Source organism: Procambarus clarkii, unplaced genomic scaffold (assembly GCF_040958095.1).
Source record: "Procambarus clarkii isolate CNS0578487 unplaced genomic scaffold, FALCON_Pclarkii_2.0 HiC_scaffold_104, whole genome shotgun sequence".
In the NCBI taxonomy this organism is placed as follows: domain Eukaryota; kingdom Metazoa; phylum Arthropoda; class Malacostraca; order Decapoda; family Cambaridae; genus Procambarus; species Procambarus clarkii.
Window position 1 is genome coordinate 1436141 of NW_027189137.1, and position 15302 is coordinate 1451442.

General features: G+C 49.7%; 1 protein-coding gene across 1 annotated transcript; it reads left to right on the forward strand.

The window, feature by feature from the left end:
- Positions 1-318: 318 nt before the first annotated feature.
- LOC138360258 (uncharacterized) lies at positions 319-14817 on the forward strand. Its single transcript, XM_069320183.1, has 3 exons — positions 319-1496; positions 3173-3544; positions 14116-14817. Exons 1-3 carry the CDS (start codon positions 998-1000, stop codon positions 14268-14270), a joined length of 1026 nt encoding a protein of 341 aa, XP_069176284.1. The 5' UTR covers positions 319-997; the 3' UTR covers positions 14271-14817.
- The last annotated feature ends 485 nt before the right edge of the window (positions 14818-15302 follow it).

Genomic DNA, 15302 nt, shown 5'->3' on the forward strand with positions numbered 1-15302 from the left:
GGCTACGACGAGGTCAACGACCATTCAAGAAGGCTGGTGAAGGAGCTGTTGCACCTGCCTGGCAAGGATGTGAGGTTGGTGATAACCACACGGCTGGGGTGGGACCAACAACTGTCACAGCTCGTCCCACACACCAGACCTCGCTGCAACATCCTCGTCTTGGGCATCACTCCAGAACGTCGCGTGGAGTTCGCCGAGAGAACCATCAAGGTGCTGGTGGAGGGAGAGTGCCAACGGAGTGTCATCACAGGGAGGTTTACCCAGCGGCTGGAGCAGATGAGTCAGTTCCTGGGTGAGTATCTCAACACGCCACTCACCTTGACCTTGTTGGCGCTGCTGTGTGTCGAGGCTCCAGAAGAATTTAACAACCTCACCACAAACACTCAAGTCTACGAGAAGATTCATGACTTCATAACCAGTAAACTGGTGTCCAGACTCACAGACAAACATGTGGTGGACCCCAAAGGAAAATGTGACCAGTTTCTGTTGTTCTTTGAAGAGATTAGTTTAAGAGGGATCCAGAGGCAGGAGTACGACCTTTGGCCGGAGACGGAAGCGGAGATTAGGAAGAAGTGTGACACTCTGGGACTGCCGCAGGACGAGGTCTTGTCCAACTATTTCACAAGAACCAGCTACCGTCGGGGCCTCAGTGTGGTGTGGGTGTTTGGCTATTTTCACGCCAGGTACCAGGAGTACTGTGCCAGCAGGAGGCTGGTCGCTCTCTTGTTGAGGGCTGAGCAAGACCGAGGTGATCCAGCATCACACCGTGTGTCAGGGGAAAGCTCTATAATCGTTGACCTCTTGGTGGATGTTGTACGAAAGGTAAAAACGCTCCTTGGGAGATCACCTGAGAGGGTCAAAGTTTGATATTAGCGCCGTGCAACATGAGCTTTGGGCGCACCACAGATGGGAGAACATTTTAGTCAGCACTACCGGCGTGCTGTGTGCCCGGGGAGTAGAGCACAAGTTCATTACTCACATAATTGACCTGTGCGAGATGGTTACACTTGAGACTGACGAGCTGTTGAATTATGTAGCAGAGTCCCGCGGGAGTGAGCACGTCATCCAAGCCGTGTGTGAGAAGCTGCGTACAGAACAAGAGTGGAGAATAGAGAGTGTTGACTCGTTGGTTGTCCTGCCGCTTGTTCTTAAGAAGGTGACACCAAAGAACATTTGCCTAGTCATAAACGATACAACCCAACTCAAGCAGTGCCTGTCTACACTGTCAGTGCTGGCAAAAATGAAGGTAACCATATCCTTAGATCTTGACTATAGTTTAGACAGCAGAGAGAGTAGTGCTATAACAAAGCAATGTTTGGAGAGGCTGACAGCCCCCGGCAGTAAGTGTACCTTAGAGGAGTTTGATGGTGACTTGTCTGAGGCAGCCATACTCCTCCTGCCTCCCACCCTCGAGAGCCTCACCCTGTACCTCACACCACACCATCTACCCGTCCTCATCCGTCACCTGCCTCACCTTCCTCACCTGCAGCGTCTTGGTAAATATTCATATTTTCCACCATAATTTTTAGGGTTATTTATTAATACCAAAATTACGCAAAGGGCTTCATTCGTCATGTTTAATATAGTAATTCAGATTTACATTGTTTACATATATGTTTACAACCTTACGGACGAAAGATTCCTTATATTGTATACAAACATAATCACCTTAAAGGAGACAAACACCTTATATTGTTCACAAATATAGTCACCTTAAGGGTGACAAACACCTTATATTGTTTACAAATATAGTCACCCTAAGGGTGACAAACCTTCTACTTTGATTACAAATATAGACTTATTAAGGGCGACTACTCCATGAATAATAAATTTTCGAAACATTCCGCTGCTGTATATATTCTTGTGCGTAAATAATTTCATGAAGTATTTAGCGACGCCATACTTTTGGTTCAGATGACTTACCACTTTGACTTTGACTCGTGGTACAGATCTCCTTTCACTGTGAACTAATTCCTGTTCAAGATGACCTTTCACTGTGACCTAATTCCTGTTCAGGATGACCTTTCACTGTGACCTAATTCATGTTCAGGATGACCTTTCACTGTGACCTAATTCCTGTTCAAGATGACCTTTCACTGTGACCTAATTCCTGTTCAGGATGACTTTTCACTGTGACCTAATTCCTGTTTAGGATGACCTTTCACTGTGACCTAATTCCTGTTCAGGATGACCTTTCAGTGTGACCTAATTCGTGTTTAAGATGACCTTTCACTGTGACCTAATTGCTGTTCAAGATGACCTTTCACTGTGACCTAATTCCTGTTCAGGATGACCTTTCACTGTGACCTAATTCCTGTTCAGGATGACCTTTCACTGTGACCTAATTCCTGTTCATGATGACCTTTCACTGTGACCTAATTCCTGTTCATGATGACCTTTCACACTGACCTAATTCCTGTCCAAGATGACCTTTCACTGTGACCTAATTCCTGTTTAAGATGACCTTTCAGTGTGACCTAATTCCTGTTTAAGATGACCTTTCACTGTGACCTAATTCCTGTTTAAGATGACCTTTCACTGTGACCTAATTCCTGTTCAGGATGACCTTTCACTGTGACCTAATTCCTGTTCAGGATGACCTTTCACTGTGACCTAATTCCTGTTTAAGATGACCTTTCACTGTGACCTTGATCCGTTGGTTAATTTGACCTTCCGTAACTTTGATCCTTAATTCAGGTGACCCATCTATCCCTGTGACCTTGATACTTGGTCCAGATGACCTTTCACTGTGACCTTGACTTAGTTTATATGACCTTTCAATGAGACCTTGACCATTGATAAAGATGACCTTGACTGTGACCTTGACCATTGATACAAATGACCTTGACAATTGATACAGATGACCTTGACCATTGATACAGATGACCTTGACCATTGATACAGGTAACCTTGACCATTGATACAGATGACCTTGACTGTGACCTTGACAATTGATACAGATGACCTTGACCATTGATACAGATAACCTTGACCGTGGCTTTTAAAAGCAATTAATACATAGTTTAGATGCTTTTAATACTGTCCAAAATACGGACTTGTCATCAGGTAATAAACCCAGCAGTAAGGTGAGTGGATGGCTCAGTATGTCTTCTTGTTATATCTTAGAACATACCGGTAACGACAGTGACTGTATCTCAGTGTATGTCTTCAGTCATTACCCTGGACGACACGGGCTACGTGGACCCGGACACCCTGGACGCCACGGGCTACGTAGACCCGGACACCCTGGACGCCACGGGCTACGTGGACCCGGACACCATGGACGCCACGTGCTACGTGGACCCGGACACCCTGGACGACACGGGCTACGTGGCCCCGGACACCCTGGACGCCACGGGCTACGTGGACCCGGACACCCTGGACACTCTGCCGTACCAGGGAAGGGAACTCGACCTGACCATCAGCTGGGACCTCACTGATGACGACCCCGCCATAGATTGGTGCTGCCACCTGGTGGCTCAGCTGTGTCCTCCCTCAAGAGGACGGTATAGTCGCCTGAACTTCTCTAATACGCGTCTCACCAGTACGTATTGACTACATTTTAACACGTGAATATCTGTAACTCAGTTGTTTAATTCACAGTGCTTCCAGTGGTTTCAAAAATATTTTTACATTAAAAGTCATGAATTAGAGAACTTATAAGGCTTCTTGAGTAACTTTGAGCACCGTTTAGCGACCAAGAATATTCATTAAGCAAGCTTCACTGCTTATAAGATAACACTGATCAATATTTAGCCCAACATTGTCTTGCTTAATACAAGCTAGATTTACTTGATATAAGTTTTCTTTGGCATGAGTGTGTGACATAAACAGGTGTGGGTGGGGAGAGTAGCCAGGTGTGGGCTTTAGTGTTCCCTCTCATGTGCAGGTGTGGGTCGGAAGAGTAGCCAGGTGTGGGCTTTAGTGTTCCCTCTCATGCGCAGGTGTGGGTCGGGAGAGTAGCCAGGTGTGGGCTTAAGTGTTCCCTCTCATCTACAGGTGTGGATCGGGAGAGTAGCCAGGTGTGGGCTTCCGTGTTCCTTCCCCTCTGCAGGTGAGGGGAGGGAGAATAGCAGGTGTGGGCATCAGTGTCCCCTCTCATGTGCAGGTGTGGGGGTGGAGAGTTACCAGGTGTATGCTTCAGTTTTCCCTCTCATCTGCAGGTGTGGGTGGGGAAACTAGTCCGGTGTGAAGGAGACATGAGTTGGTTTTACTGTTCCGTCTCATCTGGCAGTGGTCCCAGCTGTAGAATTCAGTATTTACTCTGATATGCAGGTTTGGATGAGGAGAATAGGCTGTTGTGGGGCTTCTTCTGCAGATGTGGGTGGGGAGAATAGCCAGGTGTGGGCTTCAGTGTTCCCTCTCACCTGCAGGTGGGGTCCAGGAAACAATTTTAGGTTGCCACAACGTACCTGGAAGGTGTTTGAAAGCTGTGGCAACGTTTGTTTTCATGTATTAGCTACGTTATTGTGTGGTTGTAAATAAGTTGCCACAACTTACTGCACAACTTTGGCTAAACAATTTTGAGACCGTGTCGCAACCTTAAATGTTGCATAAAACTCGTTTTCCTGATTGATGACATATATATAAAAAATGTAGAAATATATTAAAAATATATTTCTACATATTCTAGAAATAAAATTGAAGCATAATAAAAGGTAAGTTAAAAATATTTTATTCATTACTTTCACTTAATGGAGAATCCATGGTAGTGGTGGTGGAATTGTTGCTGGGTTGTGGCTGGTGGCAGTGGTGGTAGGTTGTGATTGGTGGCAGTGGTGGGTGATGTTTATTGTTGGTGGTAGTGGTTGGTTCTAGTGGTGGTTATTAGTTGTGGTTGGTGGTGGTGGTGGTTGATTGCTGTGATTAGTAATTGTGGTGGCTGATGGTTGTGATTAGTGGTAGTGGTGGTTAATGTTAATGGTGGTTGAGGTTGTGATGGTTTATGGTATTGGTGGTTGATAGCTCTGGTGGTTGATGTCTGTGATGGTTGATGGCTAAGGTGGTTGATGGTGGTGGTAGTTAATGGTTGTGGTGGTTGATGGTAGTGTTTGTTGATGGTTGTGGTGGTTGATGGTAGTGTTTGTTGATGGTTGTGGTGGTTGATGGTAGTGTTTGTTGATGGTTGTGGTGGTTGATGGTAGTGTTTGTTGATGGTTGTGGTGGTTAATGGTTGTGGTGGTTGATGGTAGCGTTTGTTGATGGTAGTGGTGGTTGATGGTAGTGGTGGTTGATGGTTGTGGTGGTTGATGGTAGTGTTTGTTGATGGTAGTGTTTGTTGATGGTTGTGGTAATTGATGGTAGTGGTGGTTGATGGTAGTGTTTGTTGATAGTTGTGGTGGTTGATTGTTGTGATGGATGATGGTTTTGGTGGTTGATTGTTGTGGTGGTTGATTGTTGTGGTGGACGATTTTTGTGGTGGTTGATTGTTGTGGTGGTTGATTGTTGTGGTGGTTAATAGTTGTGGAATTTGATTGTTGTGGTGGGTGATTGTTGTGGAGGATGATTGTTGTGGTGGTTGATTATTGTGGTGGTTGATGGTTGTGGTGGTTAATTATTGTGGTGGTTGATGGTTGTGGTAGTTGATTGTTGTGGTGTTTGATGGGTGTAGTTGGCGGGTTAATTGCAGTGGTGGTTGTTGTGGTTCGTGATAGTAGTGGTTGATTGTTGTACTTTATGTAGTGGCGATTGTTGGTTATAGTTCGCGTGGGTGGTGGTTTATTAATTGTGGTGATTGATGGTAGTGGTGGTTCATTGTTGGTGGTAGTGGTGGTTGATTGTTGAGGTTGTTGGTGGTGGTTCATAGTTGTTGGTGGTTGATAGTTGTGGTTAATGGTAGTGGTTGTTGATAGTAGTGGTTGAGGGCAGTGGTAGATGGTGGTTGTGGTCGTTTGTGGTTGACTGTACTGGTAGTTGTTGAGGTTCGTGATATTGGTGGTTGATTGTTGTATTTTGTGGTAGTGGTGGTTGATTATATTTGGCAGTAGTGGTGGTTGATTGTTCTTGGTGGTAGGGGTGGTTGATTGTTGTGGTTGTTGATGATTGAGGTGGTTGATGATTGTTTAGGTTGATAGTTATTGATGGTTATGGTTATTGATAGTAGTTGAAATTGAAATAAGTTTATTGAGGTAAAATACACACAAAGGGATGAGGTAGCTCAAGCTATTCTCACCCCGTTCAGTACAACGTGTTCATACATATATAGACACACATCACAAACAATAAACATATTACCGAACATTCTGAGAGATAAACATATACATTTCCTCTTTTACACAAGTAGTATGGTATCAGACGTACACACAAATACTTTTATGACCTAGGAATACTGTATAGACAATTTGCAAGAGACATGCAGATAATTCAACAAAATATTACAGTCTTGGTGCAAAATTCTTATATCTCTCAAGAATATCATCAACCTTTCCGTTCTGACACATCCAAGCTATTTGTTCAGGAACAGTCCTTATCTCAGTGTTTCTATATACATTAATCAACGGACAATCAAGAACATAATGGGCAAGGGTGTGAGACCTTAACATACCACATAGTTGACACCGTGTCATTATCATGAACACCTATCCCATATTCCCAGTAATATTTGTACCCAAGCCTGAGCCGCATGTGCACAGAGTCACTCCAAGCATTTCTCCTTTTACCATAAGTGAAATGGGTGTTTTGACTCACATACATGTAGTGTTGCATGGTTTGACTTCCCTCATACATTATACCTCTCCTCGCCACTTCTGTCTGTGGCTGAATATTTCTGATTTTGCTTCTTATTTGTCTCATTGTGAATTCGCATTCGATGTCAACTTGTGGTTTTAATGTGGCACGTTTGGCCAAGTCATCCGCCACCTCGTTGAGCACTATTCCAACATGAGATGGAATCCACACGAATTTCACATTGTGACCTTTCAGCTGTATCTCAGTTATCCTTTTCTTACAATCCTCAACTATGGACATGAAGACTGGATTTCGACTGTTTAAGGACTCAAGTGCTCCTCGGCTATCGACAAATACAAAAACATTTTTGTCGTCATGACGTACTTCCTCCAAACACGCCAGAATGGCCTGCAGTTGAGCACTGATAGTAATGGTGGTTGGTTGTTGTAGTTAGAGGAGGAGGTCGAGGAGGAGTAAGGAGGAGAAAGAGGAGGTAGGAGGAGGTCGAGGAGGAAGGAGGAGGAGTAAGGAGGAGAAAGAGGAGGTAGGAAAAGGTCGAGGAGGAATAATAAGGAATGAGGAGGAAGAATACGAAAGGAGCAGTGGTGGAGAGTGGTGTGTGACAGTGGTGGAGAGTGGTGTGTGACAGTGGTGGAGAGTGGTGTGTGACAGTGGTGGAGAGTGGTGTGTGACAGTGGTGGAGAGTGGTGTGTGACAGTGGTGGAGAGTAGTGTGTGACAGTGGTGGGGAGTGTGTGGCAGTGGTGGGGAGTGGTGTGTGACAGTGATGGAGAGTGGTGTGTGACAGTGGTGGGGAGTGGTGTGTGGCAGTGGTGGGGAGTGGTGTGTGGCAGTGGTGGGGAGTGGTGTGTGAGTGGTGGAAAGTGTTGTGTGACAGTGGTGGAGAGTGGTGTGTGGCAGTGGTGGGGAGTGGTGTGTGGCAGTAGTGGAGAGTGGTGTGTGAGTGGTGGAAAGTGTTGTGTGACAATGGTGGAGAGTGGTGTGTGGCAGTTGTAGAGAGTGGTGTGTGGCAGTGGTGGAGAGTGGTGTGTGACAGTGTTGGAGAGTGGTGTGTGGCAGTGGTGGAGAGTGGTGAGGGGCAGTGGTGGAGAGTGGTGTGTGGCAGTAGTGGAGAATGGTGTGTGACAGTGGTGGAGAGTGGTGTGTGACAGTGGTGGAGAGTGGTGTGTGACAGTGGTGGAGAGTGGTGTGTGACAGTGGTGGAGAGTGGTGTGTGACAGTGGTGGAGAGTGGTGTGTGGCAGTGGTGGAGAGCGGTGTGTGGCAGTGGTGGAGAGTGGTGAGTGGCAGTGGTGGAGAGTGTTGTGTGGCAGTGGTGGAGAGTGGTGTGTGACAGTGGTGGAGAGTGGTGTGTGACAGTGGTGGAGAGTGGTGTGTGACAGTGGTGGAGAGTGGTGTGTGACAGTGGTGGAGAGTGGTGTGTGACATTGGTTGAGAGTGGTGTGTGGCAGTGGTGGAGAGTGGTGTGTGGCAGTGGTGGAGAGCGGTGTGTGGCAGTGGTGGAGAGTGGTGAGTGGCAGTGGTGGAGAGTGTTGTGTGGCAGTGGTGGAGAGTGGTGTGTGGCAGTGGTGGAGAGTGGTGTGTGACAGTGGTGGAGAGTGGTTTGTGGCAGTGGTGGAGAGTGGTTTGTGAGTGGTGGAGAGTGGTGTGTGGTAGTGGTGGAGAGTGGTGTGTGGCAGAGGTGGAGAGTGGTGAGTGGCAGTGGTGGAGAGTGTTGTGTGGCAGTGGTGGAGAGTGGTGTGTGGCAGTGGTGGAGAGTGGTGTGTGGCAGTGGTGGAGAGTGGTGTGTGACAGTGGTGGAGAGTGGTGTGTGATAGTGGTGGAGAGTGGTGTGTGACAGTGGTGGAGAGTGGTGTGTGACAGTGGTGGAGAGTGGTGTGTGACAGTGGTGGAGAGTGGTGTGTGACAGTGGTGGAGAGTGGTGTGTGACAGTGGTGGAGAGTGGTGTGTGGCAGTGGTGGAGAGTGGTGTGTGGCAGTGGTGGAGAGTGGTGTGCGGCAGTAGTGGACAGTGGTGTGTGAGTGGTGGAGAGTGGTGTGTGGCAGTGGTGGAGAGTGCTGTATGGCAGTGGTGAAGAGTGGTGTGTGACAGTGGTGGGGAGTGGTGTGTGACAGTGGTGGAGAGTGGTGTGTGACAGTGGTGGAGAGTGGTGTGTGGCAGTGGTGGAGAGTGGTGTGTGACAGTGGTGAAGAGTGATGTGTGAGTGGTGGAGAGTGGTGTGTGGCAGTGGTGGAGAGTGGTGTGTGTGGCAATGGTGGAGAGTGGTGTGTGAGTGGTGGAGAGTGGTGTGTGGCAGTGGAGGAGAGTGGTGTGTGATAGTAGTGAAGAGTGATGTGTGAGTGGTGGAGAGTGGTGTGTGGCAGTGGTGGAGAGTGCTGTATGGCAGTGGTGGAGAGTGGTGTGTGAGTGGTGGAGAGTGGTGTGTGGCAGTGGTGGAGAGTGGTGTGTGAGTGGTGGAGAATAGTGTGTGACAGTGGTCGAGAGTGGTGTGTGACAGTGGTGGAGAGTGGTGTGTGACAGTGGTGGAGAGTGGTGTGTGACAGTGGTGGAGAGTGGTGTGTGGCAGTGGTGGAGAGTGGTGTGTGACAGTGGTGGAGAGTAGTGAGTGGCAGTTGTGGAGAGTGGTGTGTGACAGTGGTGGAGAGTGGTGTGTGACAGTGATGGAGAGTGGTGTGTGACAGTGGTGGAGAGTGGTGTGTGACAGTGGTGGAGAGTGGTGTGTGACAGTGGTGGAGAGTGGTGTGTGACAGTGGTGGAGAGTGGTGTGTGACAGTGGTGGAGAGTGGTGTGTGACAGTGGTGGAGAGTGGAGTGTGGCAGTGGTGGAGAGTGGTGTGTGTGGTAGTGGTGGAGAGTGGTGAGGGGCAGTGATGGAGAGCGGTGTGAGGCAGTGGTGGAGAGTGGTGTGTGTGAGTGGTGGAGAGTGGTGTGTGGCAGTGGTGGAGAGAGGTGTGAGGCAGTGGTGGAGAGTGGTGTGTGACAGTGGTGGAGAGTGGTGTGTGAGTGGTGGAGAATAGTGTGTGACAGTGGTGGAGAGTGGTGTGTGGTAGTGGTGGTGTGTGGCAGTGGTGGAGAGTGGTGAGTGACAGTGGTGGAGAGTGGTGTGTGACAGTGATGGAGAGTGGTGAGTGACAGTGGTGGAGAGTGGTGTGTGACAGTGGTGGACAGTGGTGTGTGACAGTGGTGGAGAGTGGTGTGTGACAGTGATGGAGAGTGGTGAGTGACAGTGGTGGAGAGTGGTGTGTGACAGTGGTGGAGAGTGGTGTGTGACAGTGGTGGAGAGTGGTGTGTGACAGTGGTGGAGAGTGGTGAGTGACAGTGGTGGAGAGTGGTGTGTGGCAGTGGTGGAGAGTGGTGAGTGACAGTGGTGGAGAGTGGTGTTTGGCAGTGGTGGAGAGTGGAGTGTGGCAGTGGTGGAGAGTGGTGTGTGACAGTGGTGGAGAGTGGTGTGTGACAGTGGTGGAGAGTGGTGAGTGACAGTGGTGGAGAGTGGTGTGTGACAGTGGTGGAGAGTGGTGAGTGACAGTGGTGGAGAGTGGTGTGTGGCAGTGGTGGAGAGTGGTGAGTGACAGTGGTGGAGAGTGGTGTTTGGCAGTGGTGGAGAGTGGAGTGTGGCAGTGGTGGAGAGTGGTGAGTGACAGTGGTGGAGAGTGGTGTGTGACAGTGGTGGAGAGTAGTGTGTGACAGTGGTGGAGAGTGGTGAGTGACAGTGGTGGAGAGTGGTGTGTGACAGTGGTGGAGAGTGGTGTGTGACAGTGATGGAGAGTGGTGTGTGACAGTGGTGGAGAGTGGTGAGTGACAGTGGTGGAGATTGGTGTGTGGCAGTGGTGGAGAGTGGTGTGTGACAGTGGTGGAGAGTGGTGTGTGACAGTGATGGAGAGTGGTGTGTGACAGTGGTGGAGAGTGGTGTGTGACAGTGGTGGAGAGTGGTGTGTGACAGTGGTGGAGAGTGGTGTGTGACAGTGGTGGAGAGTGGTGTGTGACAGTGGTGGAGAGTGGTGTGTGGCAGTGGTGGAGAGTGGTGTGTGACAGTGGTGGAGAGTAGTGAGTGGCAGTTGTGGAGAGTGGTGTGTGACAGTGGTGGAGAGTGGTGTGTGACAGTGGTGGAGAGTGGTGTGTGACAGTGGTGGAGAGTTGTGTGTGACAGTGGTGGAGAGTGGTGTGTGACAGTGGTGGAGAGTGGTGTGTGACAGTGGTGGAGAGTGGTGTGTGGCAGTGGAGGGGAGTGGTGTGTGACAGTGGTGGAGAGTGGTAGTGATACTACTCTCCTCCTCCTCCTCTGCATCACTACCCTCCTCTTACTCTGCACCACTACCCTCCTCCTCCTCTGCACCACTACCCTCCTCCTCCTCCTCTGCACTACTACCCTCCTCCTCCTCTGCACCACTACCCTTCTCCTCCTCTGCACCACTACCCTCCTCCTCCTCTTCACCACTACCTTCCTCCTCTGCACCACTACCCTCCTCCTCTGCACCACTACCCTCCTCCTCTGCGCCACTACCCTCCTTCTCTGCACCACTACCCTCCTCCTCCTCTGTACCACTACCCTCCTCCTCCTCTGCACCACTACCCTCCTCCTCCTCCTCTGCACCACTACCCTCATCCTCCTCTGTACCACTACCCTCCTCCTCCTCTGCACCACTACCCTCCTCCTCCTCCTCTGCACTACTACCCTCCTCCTCCTCTGCACCACTACCCTCCTCCTTTAACACCCAGGACCTCCCCCCCCCCCTTAGAGTTCACACCCAGGGAAGCCTTCTCCAAGAGGTCAGCCCAGATGACTTCCGGTTTATCTTGTATATTGATTAAAAATTCCTGGGTTAGTCTTAGTCAGCATAGTTTCAAGTATGTAATATTTCAGGCAAGGGCATTAGACTCCAGACTCTTATGTGTAAACATCCCTGGTTCTCCCCTTTTGGCCAGGTCAGAGGTCAGCCACACACGTAATTAATAACTCCTCTCTTGAAGAGTGTATGGTGAATGTCAAACAAGCTTATTGAAATATTTCTTGAGTGTTTGTACACTCTTGGGGCAGGTAGTAACAGCAGATCTCCCCCCTCCCCCCTGTGGGGGTTGTATATAGAGGGCCTGTAGGGAAGACAGAGTGCCGGACACCGGGGTCCAGAGAGGGCTGTAAAGAACACCTCAGCCAGGGAGAGACAGGTTTTAAGGTAATGTGTGTGATCTCTGAAGTTTTGTTCCATGTCCAAATTTCTTAAATTTTTGGCCAGTGTTAGAGTAGGATTTATAAGTGGTGATTGACATAATTTTGGCCTCAATAAACTCGTTAAATTTCCCGTCTGTGTCAATTGTTGAATCCTCTTAGCCTTTTGGATATAGTGGCTGACAACCGTTTTCATAATTAATGACAGTCATAGAAAGTACTCTCCAAGTCAAGCAATGTTTCTTGCCTCGTTGCTTGATATAGTCTCAATGGTCAAAGGCAGATGGTGGCAGCGTATTTCATCCTGTGTTAGCATCTCCTTGTTGGCAGTGTACTTTGTAGTCCCGGTGTAACCATCATATGTCAGCCCATAACAGTGTTACCAAGTGCAACCAATGGGGAAGTGTTACTCAGGATAAGTAGTGTTTCCATTATGGTGGTGCATATTATAGTGGTGGTACAATATGGTGGTGTTACACTCCTCCTCTGCACCACTACCCTCCTCCTCCTCTTCACCACTACCCTCCTCCTCTGCACCACTACCCTCCTCCTTCTCTGCACCACTACCCTACTCCTCCTCTGTACCACTACCCTCCTCCTCTTATGCACCACTACCCTCCTCCTCCTCTGCTCCACTACCCTGCTCCTCCTTTGCACCACTACCCTCCTCCTCTGCACCACTGCCCTCCTCCTCCTCTGCACCACAACCCTCCTTCTCTGCACCACTGCCCTCCTCCTCCTCTTCACCACTACCCTCCTCCTCTGCACCACTACCCTCCTCCTGTGCACCACGACCCTCCTTCTATGCACCACTACCCTCCTCCTCCTCTGCACCACTAACCTCCTCCTCTTCTGTACCACTACCCTCCTCCTCCTCTGCACCACTACCCTCCTCCTCCTCTGCACCACTACCCTCCTCTTCCCCACCACTTCCCTCCTCCTCCTCTGCACCACTACCCTCCTCCTCCTTTGCACCACTACCCTCATCCTCCTCTGCACCACTACCCTCCTCCTCCTCTGCACCACTACCCTCATCCTCCTCTGCACCACTACCCTCCTCCTCTGCACCACTACCCTCATCCTCCTCTGCACCACTACCTTCCTCCTCTGCACCACTACCCTCCTGTTTCTCTTCACTACTACCCTCCTCCTCTGCACCACTACCCTCCTCCTCTGCACCACTACCTTCCTCCTCCTCTGCACCACTACCCTCCTCCTCCTCCTCCTCTGCACCCCTACCCTCCTCCTCCTCTGCACCACTACCCTCCTGCTCTGCGCCACTACCCTCCTCCTCCTCTGCATCCCTACCCTCCTCCTCCTCTGCACCACTACCCTCCTTCTCTGCACCACTACCCTCCTCTTCCTCTTCACCACTACCCTCCTCCTCTGCACCACTACCTTCCTCTTCCTCTTCACCACTACCCTCCTCCTCTGCACCACTACCCTCCTGCTCTGCGCCACTACCCTCCTCCTCCTCTGCACCCCTACCCTCCTCCTCCTCTGCACCACTACCCTCCTCCTCCGCACTACTACCCTCCTCTGCACCACTATCCTCCTCCTCCTCCGCACCACTACCCTCCTCTGCACCACTACCCTCCTCCTCCTCTGCACCACTACCCTCCTCCTCCTCTGCATCACTACCCTCCTCCTCTTCCTCTGCACCACTACCCTCCTCCTTCGCACCACTACCCTCCTCTGCACCACTACCCTCGTCCTCCTCTGCATCACTACCCTCCTCCTCTTCCTCTGCACCACTACCCTCCTCCTCCTCTGCACCACTACCCTCCTCCTCCTCTGCACCACTACCCTCCTCCTTCTCTGGACCACTACCCTCCTCCTCCTCTGCACCACTACCCTCCTCCTCCTCTGCACCACTACCCTCGTCCTCCTCTGCATCACTACCCTCCTCCTCTTCCTCTGCACCACTACCCTCCTCCTCCTCTGCACCACTACCCTCCTCCTCCTCTGCACCACTACCCTCCTCCTTCTCTGAACCACTACCCTCCTCCTCCTCTGCAACTCTACCATCCTCCTCCTCCTCCTTAAGAGATGGGTGTGAGGAGTAGCCAGGTGTGGGCTTTAGTTTTCACTTTCATCTGCAGGTGTGGGTGGTGAGAGTAGCCAGGTGTGGGTTTCAATGTTCCCTCTCATCTGCAGGTGTGGGTGGTGAGAGTAGCCAGGTGTGGGTTTCAATGTTCCCTCTTATCTACAGGTGTGGGTGGGGAGAGTTGCCAGGTGTGAGCTGCAATGTTCCCTCTCATCTACAGGTGTGTGTGTGGAGAGATTCCTGCGAGGACTTCACCGGAAGGGCGTCACTGGTCGCTTGCTTCAGATTAGGATCGAGGACAGTGAGGAGAACACGGACTACCTCCGAGAGCTCGCTGCGTCGCTTAACAATTTTAATAATGTTGATATATGGTAGATTGTTGAGACCAGCCTCACGAGACCAATAATGTACAAGGACACATCTACGAGGAGCTGGTTGTTGAGACCTGCCTCACGAGACCAATAATGTACAAGGACACATCTACGAGGAGCTGGTTGTTGAGACCTGCCTCACGAGACCAATAATGTACAAGGACACATCTACGAGGAGCTGGTTGTTGAGACCAGCCTCACGAGACCAATAATGTACAAGGACACATCTACGAGGAGCTGGTTGTTGAGACCAGCCTCACGAGACCAATAATGTACAAGGACACATCTACGAGGAGCTGGTTGTTGAGACCTGCCTCACGAGACCAATAATGTACAAGGACACATCTACGAGGAGCTGGTTGTTGAGACCAGCCTCACGAGACCAATAATATACAAGGACACATCTACGAGGAGCTGGTTGTTGAGACCTGCCTCACGAGACCAATAATGTACAAGGACACATCTACGAGGAGCTGGTTGTTGAGACCTGCCTCACGAGACCAATAATGTACAAGGACACATCTACGAGGAGCTGGTTGTTGAGACCAGCCTCACGAGACCAATAATGTACTAGGTCACATCTACGAGGAGCTGGTTGTTGAGACCAGCCTCATGAGACCAATAATGTACAAGGACACATCTACGAGGAGCTGGTTGTTGAGACCAGCCTCACGAGACCAATGTAGATGTACATTACAATTCAATGATTATGATGTACATCTCTCAATGAGATGATTACATCTCATCAAGTATTAGATGTACATGTGTAGATGTACAGTAATCTACAGATGTACATGTGTAGATGAACAGTAATCTACAGATGTACATGTGTAGATGTACAGTAATCTACAGATGTACATGTGTAGATGTACAGTAATCTACAGATGTACATGTGTAGATGTACAGTAATCTACAGATGTACATGTGTAGATGTACAGTAAGATGTACATGATGTACTCCAGATGTACTCCTTTCATCAAAATATGTGGTTCGTATTTGGTGTAATTCTTGTGCCAACCCGCAGATCTTGATGTTG

Coding starts and splice junctions, on each gene's coding strand:
- LOC138360258 (XM_069320183.1), top strand. CDS start 998: ATGGTTACACTTGAGACTGACGAGCTGTTGAATTATGTAGCAGAGTCC. Junction 1,497..3,172: donor TCCTCACCTGCAGCGTCTTG/GTAAATATTCAT, acceptor GTATGTCTTCAG/TCATTACCCTGGACGACACG. Junction 3,545..14,115: donor CTCTAATACGCGTCTCACCA/GTACGTATTGAC, acceptor TCTCATCTACAG/GTGTGTGTGTGGAGAGATTC.